Source organism: Corapipo altera, unplaced genomic scaffold, assembly GCF_003945725.1.
Source record: "Corapipo altera isolate COAL_440 unplaced genomic scaffold, ASM394572v1 60, whole genome shotgun sequence".
NCBI lineage: Eukaryota > Metazoa > Chordata > Aves > Passeriformes > Pipridae > Corapipo > Corapipo altera.
The window spans coordinates 2,435,697-2,455,073 of record NW_020884912.1 but is presented as its reverse complement, the minus strand read 5'-3'; the positions used below and the strand labels follow the sequence as shown (position 1 = coordinate 2,455,073).

At 43.6% G+C, this 19,377-nt stretch overlaps 1 protein-coding gene across 4 annotated transcripts in view; it reads right to left on the bottom strand.

Annotated features, from left to right (window-relative positions):
- HIVEP1 (human immunodeficiency virus type I enhancer binding protein 1) overlaps positions 1–19,149 on the bottom strand; it is a 131,383-nt gene extending 112,234 nt beyond the window's left edge. The window contains exons 1-2 of one of the 4 annotated variants that reach the window (XM_027654074.1): positions 19,055–19,149; positions 14,615–14,761 (exon numbers count right to left, since the gene is read on the bottom strand). In XM_027654074.1, the coding sequence (XP_027509875.1) occupies positions 14,615–14,654 (40 nt within the window). In that variant the 5' untranslated portion in view covers positions 14,655–14,761; positions 19,055–19,149. Of the gene's footprint in view, positions 1–14,614; positions 15,220–17,755; positions 17,794–18,447; positions 18,738–19,054 lie in introns of those variants that run through there. The other 3 variants (XM_027654076.1, XM_027654073.1, XM_027654075.1) reach the window with 3 other exon arrangements.
- Positions 19,150–19,377: the final 228 nt, after the last annotated feature.

Below are 19,377 nucleotides of genomic sequence, written 5' to 3'. Positions count from 1 at the left end.
AGATGTGCATGTTCAGCAACATATCTGCCATATTCACTGCAACAGCCCAGCTGAACTGAAGAAACACATTGTTGCAGGGACACAGAGAAGGACTTGGCCACAACTGAAATTAATTCTCAGTGGCAAGATATCCAGATGTTAATTACTTCTCAGGATGAATGAAAGACTAACTGTATCTTCAGGCATTTCATTTCAGTAATTCATTCACCACAGAGAGCTTCCCTCAGATGAAACTCATAAGAGGGAAGAGCAGACCAGGCAGCTGGTGATGCTGTTCAGAGTCATGTCCTGCTGGCACAGTATGTCATGGACCCCTGGACAAACACATCTACATCTCATTAATCAACACCCCACAGCGCTAGGCACCAATAAATAGTGAGGCGGTGGGTCTTGTAAAAAGAGTCACAGAGCTCAAAAATTTTAGGGAAGGGTCCTGTTGGAAAACACTGGGTCAGGGGTGATGACTGCTACCCTGGGCAATCAGGAAAGACCCTGCTTCATCTCCCAGTATGACCCTAACTGACCATTCCAAGGCCTGATCGAGCAAGGGCTTTGGGCACAATAGCTCCTCAGGCTTTAGTAGGCAGTGGGTGCCTACACACCTTGGTTAAGATGTCTCCTAATCCTCCTGTGCCTCTGTTTCTTAATTTTGTGATAGTTGTAACAGCAATATCTTATTTTCAAAGGTTTGTTGAAAGAAGCATAGCAAAAAATATGGAAGTCCAATGACAGCTGGTGAAAAATGTGCAAAGCAGGAGGGGAGGAAAAAAAAAGGCTAAAGAAAATAAGCCAGTAATATCAGTTATAGACTTGCTCACTATGAGAGAAGGGTGATTGTTCTATTTATTGCTTGCCTATGTTTACTTTCTATCCCTTCACAGTCCTCAAAACCTCTGCCAGCTCAACAAAACCAGAAGCCCTTCTATGTAAACTCAAGTCTTTGCTCTATAAGCCCAGGTAGAAGACTAATACAAAACCTAGCAGCAGACATCAAACCTAATGGAACAGAAGTATAGCAGGTGGAGGGGAGAAAAGGTTTGTGTTATCAGAAGGCATGTTTGTTCAGCAGAAGGACACTGAGTTTGCATTGGAAGAGAGTCAAGTTATCATGGGCAAGAATTCCCTGTCCAACTCATGAGCACAGTACGTTGTCTCTCCTTTCAGGCAGTCATGTTAAGGGGAAGAGGAGCCATGGCTTTTCTAAAGCGTCCCACCTTCCTGATGTTATCCCTGTGTGAATATTCCTCTTCGAAGTTAAATCACTCTGCTTAAAAATTCTTTGAGAAATGCTTAATCCTTGTGTAAGATATCAAGTTTTAAAGAGACATCATTTAAAAGGCAAACAACATAAAAACAGAGTCACGAGAAAGCAAAGGAGGGAGGAAGGGAGGGAAAGGATTCCATTTTGCCTCTCTAAAAAAATTGTTTTGATACAGTATCCCTGTTGCATGAATTTTCCATATGCCTCTGTCAGATTCACTATTTCAAGCCACAGAGCTATCAGATGCTCAGTTTTTTATGGTGTGCTTACGTGGCAGGTCAACCTTTCTGTTGAATCAGTCAGTTTTTCACAAAGCCAGGATCTGCAACCCTGAAAGATGTGCATGCTCTTTTGGCCAAAAAGTCTCAACTTTGCAGCAGAAGTGAGTCGTCAAAGCAAACCGCTATATCTGGTATCTAACAACTGCTACCAGAATTGGTGCTTTTGCATGAAAAAAATAAAACATTATGTGCAACTTAAGGAACAGTGACTATACTGCACACATACATGAAGCAAGTTTCACAATGGAAATGTAGATTTAAATGATCAGATGCTATCATAGATGGGCAATTCTTAAAATAATCAAGAAAAATCTCACAAACTTTAGTACCTGCTTAACTTTCTTTGCCTTTTAATAAAATGAGGAGACATTTAGTTCATGAACAAAAGCCTTAATACTTCAGTTAAAATTTAATTTTGTGACTAAAGCCTGTTGTAGACTAAGTAGAATTTGCAAAAAGCAAAACAAAATAAAACCAACCCCCACACTTTTTCCTTTAGCCCTATCTGATTAAGAAACTCCATAATCCCACAACTAAAGTGAAAATATCAGTCACATCAGTATCACTTTACAACGCTGAGGGAGGTGGGTGCACATTCTTTACCTCACATCCCCAGCATTTAGCATTTGAAAGATTATCTCCATTCTCCATGTCTCATTTTTTGCTAAAATAAAATTGCATATTTAAATGCAGCCTAAATGCTAATCAGGATGTAAACATTTAAATAACAGAATGCAGATCCGTTAATCAAAACTGATTACCAGCTTGCTTTCCATTTACTGGGGGTTCTTCTGTAAAATACCGCCTTAGCTACTGTTGCCAATATTTTGTTTTTAAAGCCTCTTGGAGAAAAAGCTGATTACTTACTCTTATTGGCTCAAGAGACACATTTTAGGACAATGTTTCCTAGAAATGTGAGACTGCAATTTACCTGCAGGTAACCAGTACATAACTGTACATCTATATGAACTCTTTCTATTATCTTAACACCAGGTTTTGTCTCCTCTGTCCCCTTCCCTCACATCAGTAGATTTTAGAGCATTTTAAATTTCTGAATGCCCTTGCAGAAATATGTGGTTAACCAGAAACTTTCAGCTCTGGAAAACACTGATCACTACATCCTTTTCAGGCCATTATTTTCCACCAGAAAGAAATTAATGTTCAGAATCCTCTCAAACATTTAATAATGTTTCCAAGCATTATTAAACAATTTTTATAAATTAACACATACAACTACAGAAGGACAACATTGGTGAGCTAGGACTGTCACTGGCCATGGTGTGCAAATCGTGATTTACCAGTCAAACTGAAAATCAGAAATTCACAAGCAGCATTTATAAGATTTAACCACTTGACTGCAGGCAACACAGTAAGGTCCACAAGAAAATACCTTTTAATGGCTTCAATCTGTCACCCTTGATGCTCAAAGAGATGCAAGAAAGGAGGCTGGGAGGCACATGGGGCACATCAGCCTGCTTATCACACGTAAGTTTCCTTTGACTACAGAGATATACTGTGAAAATCTGATCAGCATTTTACTAAAGCATGGAGGTCAAACATTCCAAAGAAAAACTGCTAGAATGTGAATCTCCTATGAATGGGAAAATCAAGAACGTCTATGCTCCCCACAAAAAGAAGGAAAAAAAAGGTGCAAAAATTATTGTAAAAGTTGGGGAAAATATTTCAATATTAACTTCTTTTGTACTTCCGAACAGTTTTAAATGTGTTTATACAGACCTATGAGAAATGCAACCACTTGCACACTTCCTCCTTCATCCTGGAAACCCCGTTTCTAGAAATATTGACTAAAACAATGGAGTCAGTTTTTGGATATATTGAAAATCCATTACTTGTCCTTGCTTCCCAAGCATGTTACACACATATCACATTCTTAAAACCTCTGAATCTTGATTTTTTTAATACACTATGGTTCTCTTGTTCTGCTTTCTCAAAGCACTGTACAGATTTAATTCCTGAAGAACATACTTTAATTGTATTTTTTAAGGTCTCATCATGTAAACTTCAGGTCGCTTTAGTACAAATGTCTTCATACTTACAACTTTGTTCAGGGAGCAAACTGAAGCATGTGAGATGTTTGCAGTATCAAAGGTTTGTGAGGCTTAAGAATAAGAGGAAAAATCAGGGAGAAATAAGATGACAGTATGAATTTGTTTTCTAGATGCTCACTAGACAGTTGGTGATACATGCACTAACAGGTAGAATGGTAGAAAAAAAAGCACAGAAGAAGAAGGAAAAAAAACCTGTGAAGAAAAATACAGTCTTAAAGAGAAGTGTGCAATTCATTTATTTTTGAAAAGGCATGATAGAAGTCAGCCATAAGATACTGGAAAAATATTAATAATTAAAACCTGGTTTGTGCTGAGACCATATCCCACCTGGGTACCTATGAAAACTTCCCACAAGCTCTGGGGTGTGCCCCCCTCTGCCCATGATGGCCACTCACTCTAGGATATGGGATCCTCTGGCAAAGGCCTCAACTGGGAGATTGCAGCCTGCTCCATCAGGGAATTTCAGAGTTAGCCCTGTGCTGATGACATACCAAGACAACTGAAAGCTTCAGGAAACCTGTTAAGAATGCAGGGTTTCTGAGTAAGCCTAACAACTAGCCTAATTAATTAGCCTAAGAGAGAGAAGACTGACCCTTTCAACAGGGAAGCAGATCCACATTTTAGCAGCCAAACAACAGAAACTGGCTTTCTTTCTACCACTGCAGCAATGGATTTCATGCATGTGAGCAGGCATGGCAGCCAGTTTCTGCATCAATCCTGGGACCAAACCCTGCTGAAGGGGTACTGAAAACATACTACATTTCACAAGTCTGACAAAAGTAAAACCATCTTGTACCAGAACAGCAATTCTTCTTGGTATCTCCAAAAGTTACATCACCATTTCAGAATTTTACAAAAAGAAAGGACAAACACGTAAAGAAAACTATTCTGAAGCATGCTACTGGACACATATGTCTGGATATAGCATACATAGAGTGTTCTAAAATAAATGTAACATTTTATTGTCACAGAAATATACTTTGTGTAAAAGAGAAGAAAAAAACACCAGAGGAAAACAAAATTAAATGTTCCATAAACTTATCACAAAATAGAGTACTCTCCCACTTCTAACAAATGCATGCAATACTTGAGACAAATGCAGCAAGTGCCCTGTGTAAACTAAATAAAGATTTGTTTGAAAATTACTAAATCATCCCTGTAACATAGTATTTTCACAGTTCTTAATCTGCCTCTCAGCCACAAAAGCACTGCCTCTAACACTGAAGCGGGCAATTCTCGTTTACGATTCAAGGTATTAGACTATGCAATATACACACTTAGTTCTGCCTCTTGACAAGAGAGAATTAAAGGAACATTTGGGCAGATTAGGTATTTTGCTAATAAAAATAACAGAATACAGTATTTTAAACACTATTAATACATACACCATAGTGTTTCCCTCATAGACTTGTGACAGAAATAGTTCTTTCCGTAAGAAATCCTCCAGCTGGGAAGAAAAGTAAAATCCATACATCTACTGAGTATGAGACATGCACTTCTCTTCAAAAAGCGCAGTGGCTAGAGATTCATTACAGGTAATGCAACAGCAAAACCACCACATATATTGCATATACTTTTTTCTGTCTCCTGGCTCTGTATTGTGTCTGCATTGCAACCTTTAGGATAAGAACAAGTGTGTGCAATCTCCCATCTGACTTAACAGAGTTCAGTACTTAAAAACAATGCCATTCAGTATTAACTTATCCTACTTCCCAGTCCTAAAAATTATGCCAAAAATCAGAGGAAATCATGCGGTGTGCTCTGGATATTCCATGACTACCATTGCTGGCCGGGAGTAGGCCACATATTTCATAGGTAACTAAGAACACACACACAGTTGTTTTGTAGCGACGCTACACCATGGGCTCCTGCTGAACTGCTGCTTTTCCTCCTGCAGCTCATTCCAAACCTTTCCCAATTTCAGCTCAGGAGCTCAGGAGGTTTACCTCAGGATTTACAAAGGGGACTTGCTGGGAACTTATCTTTTAAACACACGGGAATTCAAGGGGAAGAAAATTCACAGGGTATTTAACATATGAACAAGCATTCTCTACTCAGTGTTTCTGTTGGTAATCAAAGACGTTAAATCCAGTTTACTGCATTAGCCAGATACAATTGTATGAGTATCAGCAAAGTCCTAGACAAAGATTAAATTTTCAAGTACACAGACTATTTCAACTTTGACTTAACAAAAATCCTCCTTCTACTTTTCACAATCTGCGGATCCTTACAAAGATATTTCTTCCTCAGCCTGTCACCAAAGGTCATACAGGAATTGCTAAGTCAGCATATTCTCTGAGCAGCCTCATTCTGAGAGAAGCTTTAAAGGCATTTAAAAAGCTCTTGTATAAAAACAAATAGTACTGCCTCACTCACTGAACTAGAGATTCCCCATTTCCTCCCTAAATGCACTACCGAAGGCTCCAAACATCTGCTGTGGGGTTTTATTTTCCCCCTCCTTCTTCTTAATGTAAATATTCTAAGTTATGATACATTTAAACAAGTGGAGGGAAAGACTGCACTTTGCCCAACTCATATAATTTGGAAATTTAAAGTCCAGTTTGTTCATCTGTTTTAACACAGCAAGGAAAATCTTACTTTTCCAACTGAGTAAGAGCCTGAGTTTCTCTCTCCATAAGCTAATAAGCAATTTCTGAACTGAAATGCTTACCACAGAAGTCCAACACACCAGAGAATGAACCAGCCTAGGAAATTTCTACTGGTGTAACCAGCTCTTTGAAAATGTGTGACTCTAGGAAGTCTCCTCTATGTTTTACAGCATAAATATTTACAGCCATTTGCAATTTGAAATTAAACTATCTGATTGTAAGAAGAAACTCAGATAACATACCATGAAAAGGAACAATTTCTGGATTAAAAATCAAACCAAAACAACGTAACCCTCAAAACAGAGTCTTTTTCAAAGTTTACTGAATACATTAAGGTGGGCTACCAGTGGCTGTTTTGAAGGTAACAACTGACTGTGGTTAGAAAAAGATAGTTCTCATCTCTTCAGCGACTTTGCAAAGGGCTAGGTCAAACAGATGTTACCACCTAACATACAGACAACTGTAACAGTGTTGTTACTGAGCTCCTTGCCCAAGGTCCTGCATGTCTGTCCATCTTGCCAAGGGCTGTGAATTCTTCCCACAGCCCAAGAATCCTTACATGGAGCAGCAGGTAAGTATTTATCACACAAATCCTTTCAAGCATCATAACACAGGCGAAAGCAAGTTCGAAGGAAACAGTACTATGTTTGCAAATTCCTTTGGTACCTTTTTTATTAAAGCGAATTAATTGAAACAAGGTATTTTTAAATGGTAACAATGTTCTTGGAAAATTTATTGGGCTGGATATAAGACTGTGCAGTAACACTACCACAACTGCAAAGCCCAGTGGACCAATGCCTTCAGAGTTTGAAAATACCAACAGGAGTGTCAACAGAGAAACTTGCACAGTTTTGAAGCCATAAAAAAGCCAATTGAGAAAAACACGAGACCATAAGCCTTTGTTTTTTTTAAAGCAGACATTTAAGATGTAGCTGACCATAAATTTGCGAAAAGGCTCTCTTAACCAAGCTTCTCTGCCCTATCCAGGATTTTGCTATTTACATGTTAATTGCTAATGGTTACATATTAGTAGTGGCTGTTGGGTTTTTTGCTTGTTGCTTTGGTTTATTGCACACAAACACTTGCACATGGACACAACCCCATCTGAACAGTTACCTTACATTCAGGCTTAGCAACCTAAAATCTATTCTGAGATGCCAGGATTTAAAAAAACAACAACAACAACAACAACAACAACAACAACAACAACAACAAACCCCCACAAACAAACAACAAAAAACCAACCAACTAAACAGAAAGCCATATTCTTCTAAATGCTCATAAGAAAGCTTGATTCTTACAAAATGTAATTGTTCCTGGCCTCGAAAGACTGGTCTTAGTTTCATCCCAAAGCCAACTGCCTGCTGTAATAGAAATGTTTGAAAGAACAACTGCTGAAATCTTACTTTTGTTTCTCTTGTCAGAACTACCATTTTTTTCATGACCTTCCTAACACACTGGAGTTCATGCTTCAGCAAATGTCAAATTCTGTAGCATTTCTTACTCCATGCTCAATTAGCAATAAAGAAGATACAGGACATAAAGGTGAGGCAGAATTACAGACCTGCACTGTTTCCACTTCATTGTATTCTGAAAGAAATCTAACTGGCTTATATATAGCCTTCAAGCCCCAGTTCACAGCTGCTTTTTTGTTTCTGTAGGAATTCAATTTTTTGACATCACCCTTCACCATTTCTTTCCAGCTTGAGCCTGATCTAACTGCAATTATGACGATTTTATATTCCATAAAAAATATGGAAAAATATGGAAAATATGGAAAAATTTGTTGTTTCCTGCGATCAAAAGAACAGAACTAAGCTCCCTCCTCCATTCTTTTACTTTTATCAACATTCCTGCATGTATTTCTGTGCAATCCTGTTAGCTGGAATACCATTCTTATATCTCCTTCCTTCATGTTATTTTAGTTCCCTCTGAAAGCCCCCATTTTCACCACTGTCTGTATCCAGCAGATTCCCTTTGTATTATTTTTCTTTTCCTATTTGCAGAAATCTATAAATACATATTAAGAGCCGTCAGTGCCAGCTACAATCAACTTTAGTTTTCTGGACATCTTTTTTAATTGCTTTAATCTCAGCCAAGTTTTGCTCATTCTGCAGGGGCTTGCTCAGCAACAGCGTGAAACTCGGACACATGATGATGAACACACAGTGATCAGAGCGATTCCTTTCTCCACGGCCCCATGCCAGGTCCATGCAGGGTACACCAGCACACTGCATGGCTCACGTGGCAGAAGCTGCACTGCAGTTCGAGGTCCCAACACATCAATGACTCATATGAGAAGGTTTGTGGTTCAACACGGTGGAATTTCTTGGGTTTTTTAGTTTGGTATTTTAAAAGCTAGGAAGTAAGCTTTAAGATTGTGAGGTGAAGCAGCAAGAAGTCAGAGGATGCCAAAAGTAAGGGTGTTTACACAAACTAAGCCAGTGCGCAAAATGGGCTGTGCTCACTGCTTGGCTCTGTTTACTACCAGTTTCTTCATCATCTTTTCCGTTATTTAGACACCAAGCGCCTGCTTCACAACACTAACAACTTGGCCTTCTGAGTCATTAAAAGCTGACGTGGTACCGGTATCTCCAGTTTACAGCAGAAAACAGACACATAGAGGGATTAAGAGACAAAGAGAGATTTAAAAAGTGTACCAAAAGTGTTGGCTAATTTTGGATTACATCACCTAGACCTTGATTTTTTTTGTTTTAATGTACTTAGCACTTTTGGAGTATTTTGCACCATAGTGGACCAACTGCAGTTGCAAAACCTCAGAACTTGTGCCCGAGTATCTCAATTCAGGCAAAGTGCAGCACTCGCCATCAGTGGGTGGCTGCAAAAGTTTGGTATAACAGAACTGCTCAGTCTCACACAAGAAACTCGGTGCTAGAGGCAGAAATTATATACGGCTGCCTCAAAGTAACAGCGTCCAGTGTTATCCACCCTACTGTTCTTTCCCCTCTTGCAATCCACTCCCAACAGGCTTTTGTCCATCACCTATGGCTACTGACATAAGACCCCAACCATCCTGTGCAGTGAATAGAACTAGACCGTGATGAAAACACATGATCAGATTTTGGAACATGGCACAGTGAGACAGAAACAACACAGGTGATGGGAAAAGGTAGCAAATTGCAGCTTTAAATCCAGCCTTTCTTACGCTGCAGAGTACTTTAGACAGTTTTTCACATGTAAACATAGACATTATTCACATTACAATAAAATTTAAGGGCTGCAGCCAAGATAATATACAATGTGCAAGATGTTGGACCATACACACCATAAGATACAGTCTAAAGATCTTACACTATAAACAAGTAAAACAAAAAAAGGCAAAAAAAGAAACATTATCCTTCTGCATCTCAAATGAGAAATACAAGACACACAGAAAGAGAGTATTTCTGTGGTCTACAGGTTTATTCATTTCATTACAGGTGGATCTGCTTGTACTTCAGCTGGTGATACACCAACAGAGCCATGCATTCTCTCTCCCTTCATGAGGGAGGTTTGGGGTTCAAATTTTTAGAAGAAATTATATATGGAAGAAATTATACAACACAATCCGATATAAAGAAACAAGAACTGCTGCCAAATCAAGGGATATTTCTGTAGCAAACTCACCAAGTCAAATCTCTGACTTCTTATTCCATTTGTGCCTTGCACTTGCTCCAGAAACTTAAGCAAGACACATATGTAACATCTTTACAGATGTCCACAGGTAAGCCACAGAGCACAGACTGCCAGTACTTCTGATATACCAATATTGCATCAGCAGCCTCTCAGGAATACCCTAAATTAGAGCACTATTTTTGTCTCAGAAACAGTACCAAGACCCAAAAGTCAAATGTTGTGCTTGTACATTTCTTCTGAATCAACAAGTACAAGTTACAGAAACAAGCCTTGAGAAAGCTCAACATTTTTAAGTCACTTGATGCAAATCATGAATTAAAGCACAGCACACAAATCGATTCCCAACTTTCATAGACTACATGACCAAACACTAATAAGAAATATCAACCTGTCAGCTTTCAGCATAGACAGACCTATTTCAGCACTGAAAGCACATCACAACTTTAAAACAACTCAAAGAGCCTTTGCCAGCTCCCACTTGAGATGCAGTAGATTTCTAGCTCTTCAGACATCGTAAGGCCCAGAACATACCCAGCTTTCCAGCAAATTTAGGCATGCTTTCCAGATTACTGCAGACTTATCAACCTATTCAGCAAAGTTACTCATATTACAGTTGCATTTCCTTATCAAATGCAAAGTGTTAAAAGACTGGGAGATGGCTCTTGAACATTATGGGCCTGTCTGTTCATTTGTTTCAAATAGAAATATTTGACTGAGAGGGAAAAACAGCAGTAATACATCTTCCTAAAAATAACAGAAAGTTTACCTAGAAAGAGACAAAATTCAAAATATTTCTGTTACAGTTTTGTATTAGTGAATCACAGCACTGTGCTAAGCAATGTACACATAATAAAAGTTTTCATTTTAAACTCTGCAACTGGGTACTTCTAAGTAAACAAAAACATGAGTTGTTTTTCCTTCTATATCCTCACAACCAGCTGACAACAAACCAAGCCCACTCGGCCCTGCTAAAAGCATGATTCTCTAATGTAACTGTACTTCTGGGAATACATTACAGATTCTAAGAAATGTTTTGTTACACACGTGTATCAATTGGCCATGTAAATACAGGGTGCAACCGCATGCAAAGTAGTCTTTTTGTTAGTTTTAGTGAGCTAAAACAGATAAAGTAAAATAAGAAAATGCGACCTCTGGGTGTCTAAGTAAGACAGGTATTTTCCTCTTTTGCACATATTTTCCTCTTTGTTTTCTGAAGGAGGAATGATGATGCTTTTGATTAACAACATGATATGCACCCTTAATATTTAAGAGATTAAGACAACATCAGGAGCACCTGCTTATGAACTCAGTTCCAGTCACACCACTGAAGGCAACCCATGCCAGGATTTTCCTAGGTATACCTTTGGCTTCCACCTTAAAAAATACTAAGCATTTTCCAGAAGTTGCATGCATCTAATCCATGTCCTTTTGAGACCAGTAAAACTGTAATTTCTCAAATTTTAGCCACTAATCCCTACTGCTGGAGATGACTGCAAACATTAAGCAAGTCAGTCAAGCCTGACACTGTGCACAACTTCTCTCACCAAAGCAGTCCACTGGTGATAGTAACATTTTTCACATTAAGGACTGATTTGCAGCGAGAAGGAGGGAAGTCTGATGTGACAAAACAACATAATGAAACAAGTGTAGCACAGCACACACCTTATTGGTACCTTCAGATTCAACATGCTCATTCAGATGCAGACGGGCACCAAAACCATGTCACTAACACACTCATGAAAACAAATGGTCAACTAATTAATTTTTTGTATTTGCAAAATAATGCTTCCCATATACTGTCTTCTTGACAGATATTTTTTCCGGCTGTAAAATCAGGCTAGTATAGTGCTATATTGACTCATCTCTAAACAGACAGTCAAAGGCCACAAATAATAAATTTTATCTTCACTGATCCTAATACTTTAGGGCCACTGCTATTCTGCCAAAGGCTGTCAGCTCTCCCAGAAGCACACAGAACGAGCAAAAGCAAGCCATATCACAAAAAGAAGAGCCTTAAGGTTTCCTGCCAAAATCTTAAATTTAGCCTTCTATATTAAACAATGTTACTTTATTTTCCCCAGACAATAAGGTTGCTTATGGTAAACACGGGCAACATTAAAACCTTCAAAACTTTGCTACACTGTAGCAAACCTCAAATTAACTAATGGGAGTGTGGGGGGGATCTTTATGGTGGTTTTTTTCCTGTGTGTTTTCTTGGCAGGAAGGCAGAGAGGGATTGCACTGGGGTTTTTCAAGCGAAAATACTTTAGGTTCTTGGACTTGGTTGTTTATTTTCCAAGCTGATTTGGACTGTGAGTGTAACCCAAGTAACTCATCTGATGCACAACAGGACAGAGAGTGTCAAGGGTTGTTCAACAGTGATCTCTAGAAAAAAGTTAAATATTGATGGGCTCTGGGCAAGTCTAGTTAAAGCTGTTGGCAATTTGATTGCTATGGGGCAACGAGAGGAGTTAGGACCAGAGAGGGAGAAGCCAGGTAAGGCCATAGAGTGTTCTTTGTACATAGTACAAAAGGTGACAATCAGGTTTGGAGAACTTAAAAATAGCTTGTATCTAAACCTACAAGTTACTTAATCTTACACCTTTGTCTTTCAAAAGTTATAGAACATATTTTTTCTCTTTGCCAAGTTTTTTGAACTTCACCTTTGATCACACACATTTATGCTTGTTGCAGATTTACTTATCATCAATTCTAATTACCATGGATTAAATCATGGTGTGTTAAAACAGAGATTTTTTTAAAGTTTTAAAGGTTAATTAAGAGTATCAACTTAGGATATGTCTAACTTTGCAAACATCAAAATAAGCTGTCAGAAAACAGACCTGTGAAATCTTTCAGGCTCCCCAAGTTCCAGCAAAAACTGAGGGTTTAAGCAAATATTTTCTGCAATACTCTCAGGGATGGATAAATGACTAAAGAAAGTAAAATCCAGTTTTCCTAATTATCTAGACTAAAAATGGAAACTGTATAACTAATGAGAAGTAAACTGATTTTTCAAATCACTTCACCTCCAATAACCCATGATAGTAGCAATATATGCTCACAAGGTGTTGAAGTTTGCACCAACCTGTGTCGTTTAGCTGTTCCAAGATAATTTCAAACTATGGGCTTGCTTTATACCTCTATTTCCCTTCTCAGCGTTTAACCCATTTTAATTCATTCAAGAATTCCATTAGTTGTGGAAAAAACAGGAACTGATAAAAACTGCTATTACAGGGGTTGATAAAAGCTAAATGATTGGAGAAATTATGCAAGGAAAAAAAGGCAACTAAATTCTTACACAATTAAGAGTTTAATTAGATTATTTATTTTAAATGCATTTATTTAAGTGAAAAGAAAGCTTTACAATAGATTTAACTCCTATTAAGTTTCAAGCAATACAAGAGTAGATATCATTCAGAGTACTAAAATTAGATCACTCTCATATTTGATCAGAAAACATAAGCTCAGTTATGTCAGCAACTTGGTAACCACAATATTAAAAACTGAGCTCTAATTTATTGCTTCACATTCAGTAAGAGGGGGAAACATGGAATTCCTCATTTGTCATAGAGGTTTATCCATCATACCAAAATGCTACTCAGCACTTCCTGAGTAAAGACATTGCAAAAATGTCTTCTCCAGCAGAGATTGTTAGTGGTAGCAATGACAACAGTATGCAAACATAAGGTCTCAGATACAGCTGTAGGCACAAGCCCTTGAGAGACTCTCAGCTGTAAACTAACTGCAACACACATGAATGTTTGCTGGGTTTTGGCATAAAAAAGTTAAAACCGGAATCAAATGCTGTTCCTGCCCCTAAAGCTTTATATTGATGTTTGTGGTTTTGTAATGGCTTTTATTCTCTGAAGGGATGCTTCCATACTGCACTAGTAAAATTAATTTAGAAAAGCTGATGACAGCTACATGTGAGGGTGCAGGTGGAAGCATGTTCTCCTGAAAGCTGTGTGAAAGGGTGGGGATGGGAGAGTGTTCTCCCCCAAAATATGTCTGCTTGTTAATTGACCCGTATTTTTCTCCTCATTTAATTCCTCTAGCGCCACTTCTACCAACATAGTAACAACCATAGGATCAGATTCCTCACATTCATCTGCCAGTCCTGGGCTTGGTAAAAGTGCACTGGGATTTTGTTCAAGGAAAACACCAGGACATGTAAGCTTGCCAGTTTGTAGAGCAGATTGCTTGCCTGCTTGCCCCTTTCCATAGCCAACAAGGTACCATTTAGCTGTGCAAAGGCAAGAGAGGAAGGACACCAAGCTCAAATCTAGCAATGCCCCAGGTAGCGTGGGTGACAGGTAATATATAAATAGGAGAAGTCATGCATGGGAGAAGATTTTGATCCCCTCAAAAGCAAGCCAAACTGACTATTATTAAGAAAAACAACTACCGGCTGTCAGATGTCACATTGCTTCTATGTTACACCCATTTCCCACCTCCCCTATATTTCAACTGTAAATTCTCTGATAAGGAAACTGCTTCTTCCTTTGCATTTTCAAAGTTCTTGCTTGTTATTGCTGTAAGCTGGAGAATATCAAGAATACTGTCAAGCACACGGACTGCAGGAATAAGAATATATTCCAGTTATTTCTCTCAAAATTAGAACAGTCTCACAGACTTGCTTGCAAACTGTTTTTGGATCAAAACCAACTTCTTAAATACATATTCCTTTAACCTCGTAATTGAAACTGCAACCAAGAATCCCCAAAAGCTTTTCTTTCTCAACTGAGAGCTACATACCTCTCAGATTTCTGGGATGTATCTGCTTTGTCCGAGGCATTTTCCTCTAATCTCATGCACAACTTTCTCCTCTCAGAAACGAAAAGTACAGCAAGCAGAGAGATGGCAGCTCCATAAACTTGTCAAAGGGCTCAGTTAATCCGTATGCTAAAAAAACAGAGAAAGAAAGTTATGAGATGTAGGCATCAGTAAGGAAAATAAAGATACCTATCTGATCCTTTTCATCCTCAAAACAGCTGTGGAAATTAGCAACAAGTATTTCTGTACCTATCATTTGCTAAGGAAACTTTCCCGTCTGACCATCCAGGAGCCACCCTGTCAGTCAAACTCCCAGCACCAGACAATTACACTGCTGGGATCGAAGCCCCTTCGCAGCAGGCAACTCCACTGTGCAGATGTGAGCCCACTTGACTCCCTACACACCCCACGCTCACACAGTCAGACAAGATTTCCTTATGGGCTCAACCCCAGGTTTCCCATAGCAGAGTCTCAGACCTCTGGTTCCTTTAATTTTTTCCTGGTGCAAGAACAGAATAACAGCCTGAGCTGGTGCCTCTGAGGAAGGATCCCGAAAGACCCCCTGGGCTTTTATACCCTCACAGTCTTGCAAACATCATAGTCTGGGGTCTTCCAGCTGAGTCCTTGTCTCCTGCTGTGTCTCTGGTCATCTGGCCAGGGCCACAGATCCCTGCGCCCTTTGTTGTGCAAAGGGTCAGCACCAGTTCCCAGCCTCTTGCCCGAGGCTCCTGCCAGCCAGAGTTCAACCTGCAGCTTGCACTGCAGCTGCACACCCAGCTACCTGCACTGAATGTATTCCTCAACAGGTTTCATGGAGTGAAGTGTTCCAGTATCTTAAGAAAACTACGTGAATATGAAACTCCTCTTAGGATTACTCAGGAAGCATGAGAAAACTAAGACACTTTTCCACATTTGTCAGCTGTTTTCTAGCCAGAAAACATTTTCCAACAACCCTTGTCCCATGCAAATAAATCCAGAAAACGAAACAAAATTTGACATTAGGCTTTCAGATACAGATCTTCATCTTGGGGTGGGGGGAGTGCAGAGGGGAGGGCAAGCACACAAAGCATCACCTTATTTGTAATATTAGCTACCTACAGAATCCTTACATGGAGCATGCAAGTCTCGAATAACTCCCCACGGGATATTTCTGCTGAAATATCAGAGTACAGGAGAGGATCACAGTCACTTTTAACCCACCTGCACTTTCTTGTGAATTGCTTACTGTTTAAGGAGCATTTTGTTCAGTTTCTTAAATCATCTAGGATGTGAAATCTCCCACAGATCTATTGCAAACTACTTACACAAAAAAACTTTAAAAATTACTGGTGTAATTACACTCTTCTATCTAAACAAAATAAAAAATTAACCACTTTCCACTTCTTTTTATAGTAATACTACTTCATGTTAACAGATTATTTTTTTTTAGCAAACACTAGGAAGAATTTTTTTAAAAATTAAAGGAACTTCAGAACGGCCCCTAATATGGGTAAATTGATTAAGGACAGCTACTCAAAGGAGGAATTACGTAGAATTTTTACCATTTGTTACAAGTATTAATTTAGCGGTGATTTTTTTGTTTTGTTTCGGTTGCTTGTTTTTTTTAAGACAACCATGTTTTCGTAAAAATTGAATTTAAATCAAATTAAAATACACTACTTGCAACCACCCCTTCAGTCTACATACTGTTGAGAAATATAATAATTAATTTTTAATGTTTCTTTTGTCTGTTGCTGCATAAAAAGACCCAAACAGAAGAAAAAAAAATTACTGCAACTGACACAAAGGAAAGCTGGAAAATGTTATTCTGACTAAATGGTTCTTCACTATGATATTATCACACGTTGAAGGAAAAACATGGAAAAATACGAAACAGAGCACACTGCCTGTCAAGTTGTTCATGCTTACTAATTTATCTGCAGGCATAACAGAAATATCTGGAAACAAAATAAAACCTTATGCTAACAGGTCCATTTTCCAGGTCTCAGACACAAACTGGAAATGGAGATAAGTGGCTGTACGGCTTGAAGCGACCAGCACCCCCTTGAACCCCAGTCACCCTTTCCTCTAGGTGAACTGGGAAAGTCCCAGGGGCTGGGTTGAGGTTTTTAAAGATTCTAATAAAAACCGTCACTTCTTTACACAAGTTATTCGGACAGAGAGTTCGAAATCCCCCGGGGACTCCGTAAATCAGGAACCCTTCCCGACGCTTCCCTGCAGCACAAATGACATCTTCCTGACGCTTTAAGGCCACCACTGTCCACGTTCGCCAGTGGGACCCCCTCCTTCGGAAAAGAGATGGCCGTATGAGAGCCACGGCGGAAACACCGGGCAGGACCCACGCCAAAAGTCATTCCCTCTTTCGGTTGAACACAAAAAAAAAAAAAAAAAAAAAAAAGGGAGAAACGGGCCTCTGCGATCGCACTGGTCACATCCCATCCCCCCACACACAAAATGGGGGAGCGGGGCGGGAGGCAGCGCGCCCCCGGGGCCCGGGGAGCCGCCGGTATGTGCGAGCGGGACTGCGAAGGGAAGGGGAAGGGAGGGAGGCAAAAAATCCATGAATGAATAAAGAGGGAGGAGCCTGGGAAAACCCCTCTGCAACGCCGCACCGAACAAAGCGCTGCACACATGCTGCGGGGGGGGTGGGGGGGGGGGGGGGGGGGGGGGGGGGGGGGGGGGCGGCCGCGGCCCGGCACCCGGCGGGGACGGCGGCGGGGCCGGGAGGAGCCGGGCCGGGGCTCCGCGCCTCCCAGCGCCCCCGAAACCCCGGCTGATGAGCCGGGGGGGACAGCGCACGGACGAACCCGCCTGGGGCACCCCCGGGGCAGCGCGGGCGAGCGCAGGCGGAGCGCGGAGTCCCCGCGGGTCCCGGAGGGGACGCGGCGGAGCGGGGTGGGTTTGAGGGAGGGGGGGGGGCGATCGGGGCCTGCGGTCCTCCCCGTACCCGCCTGCCCGCCCGCCCGTCCCCCCCCCGCGCCGCCGGCGGAGGACACATTGTGTTGTGGCTGCCGCAGCTCCACGCCGAGGGGGGCGGCGGGGGGGCGGCCGTCCCGCCCCGCGCCCCAGTCCCCGCAGCGCCCCCCGAGCCCCCTCCCGCCCCCCGCGGGGCCCGCTGCAAACCTGGCGGAGGGGCCGGCGCGGCGGCTGATGGCGGCGGCGGCAGCGGCGGGGAGCGCGGCGACCCCTGCGCGGCGGCGGCGGCGGCGGGAGGGAGGGAGGGAGGAGGAAAGGAGAGAGGGAGGGGGAGCGGGGGGGGGGGCCGGGAGCCTCCTTCACTTGACAACCTCAAACACAAACATGACCCAGCGCCGCCGCCGCCGCTGCCGCCGCGCCCGCACACACGCACACACAGAGCCGGGCACCGGCACCCACCCCTCCTCCATGCACCGTCCCCCCTGGCCGGCCAAGGCACCGCCCCCCGGCACGGCCCCCCTCCGCAGCCCCCGGGCCCCCGGCCGCGCCCGCCCCCCGCGGCAGCAGACCCCTCCTCCGGGTGCCCCATCCCCCATGTCCCATCCGGGAGCCCCCACCGCAGCCCTGCCCCTCGGCCGTGGGGCGGTGGAAGGGGGAGGGGGGGACACACACAATGCGGGGGAACGCGGGGGGGGGTGAAGTGGGAGCCTCCCCTGGCAGGCGGGAGAGGCGGGGCGGGCCCGGCGGGGGAAGGAGGGAGGAGGGAGGACGAGCTCGGCGCATCCGCCGGGGTCCCCTCGGGGAGAGCCGCGCTCCCCGCCGGGCCCGCCCCGCCCCTCCCCCCGGCGCCCCGGTCACCGCCGGGGGGAGCGCGGGGGGGGGGGCGGGGGGTGTTTTACCTTCCCTCACTTTCTATTGCAGGAAGCGGGGCCGGAGCAGTGACGTCACCGGGTCTCCCGGTCCCGCCCCCTCCCCGGGTCGGGGGAGGGGTCACCGAGGGGGTTTCCTCGCGGCCCGGTGGGGGAGGCACGGCCGGCGCGCCGGGGGGGGCAGCTGCCCCGCCGCCTCCTCCTCCACCTCCTCCTCCTTTTTCTTCTCCTCCTTCTCACCAGTGGGACCCTCGGCCCGCCGCCGCCGCCGCCCCAAAGCCCTGCTGCTGCCCCGAGGGAGGAGGGGGGGCCCTTCTCCGCCGCGGCCCCCAGGGGTCTCCTCAAGGGGGGGTCCCGTCCCCGGCACGGCACGAGGCAGCCGCCGCTCGGGGCGCTGCGCCGGGTGCGCGTCGCGCTCCCCCCTGGCACGGCCCGGCCCCCGGGGCAGCGGCACGGCCGGGCGCACACACACACACACACACACACACAGACACACACAGACACACGGACGGACACGCAGCGAGCCGCCGCTGACGCGGAGATCCCGGAGGTTGCTCCCCGCCCGCCTGGACGGGCTTCCCCGCGCCCCCGCCCGCCCGGCCCGCCGCGCCCCGGCGCCGCCGCCGGGCACACTCACCGCCGCGCCGCGCATCCCGCCGCGGCTACAACTTTCCATCCCGGCCGGCAGCCGGCGGCGGCAGCAAGCCCCTCCGCCGCTGGAAGTGGGCGGGGGAGGAAATACGAGAAGGAGGCGCGTCGTGCTCTCCGCCGCGGCGCCCCTTTTTTGGCCCGGGACGCGGGTTTTGCCCGGTGGGGCTGTGCCGCCGGGGTTGGTTTCTTCCATCAGCTGTGGGGGTGTGTGTGCGTACAGCCCACATGTGAGTGCGCTCTGTGCGGAGTCACCCTGTCCGGCCAAGGGCTGCCCCCCCCTTCCTCCTCTGCCGCGGGGAAGGGAGCGCC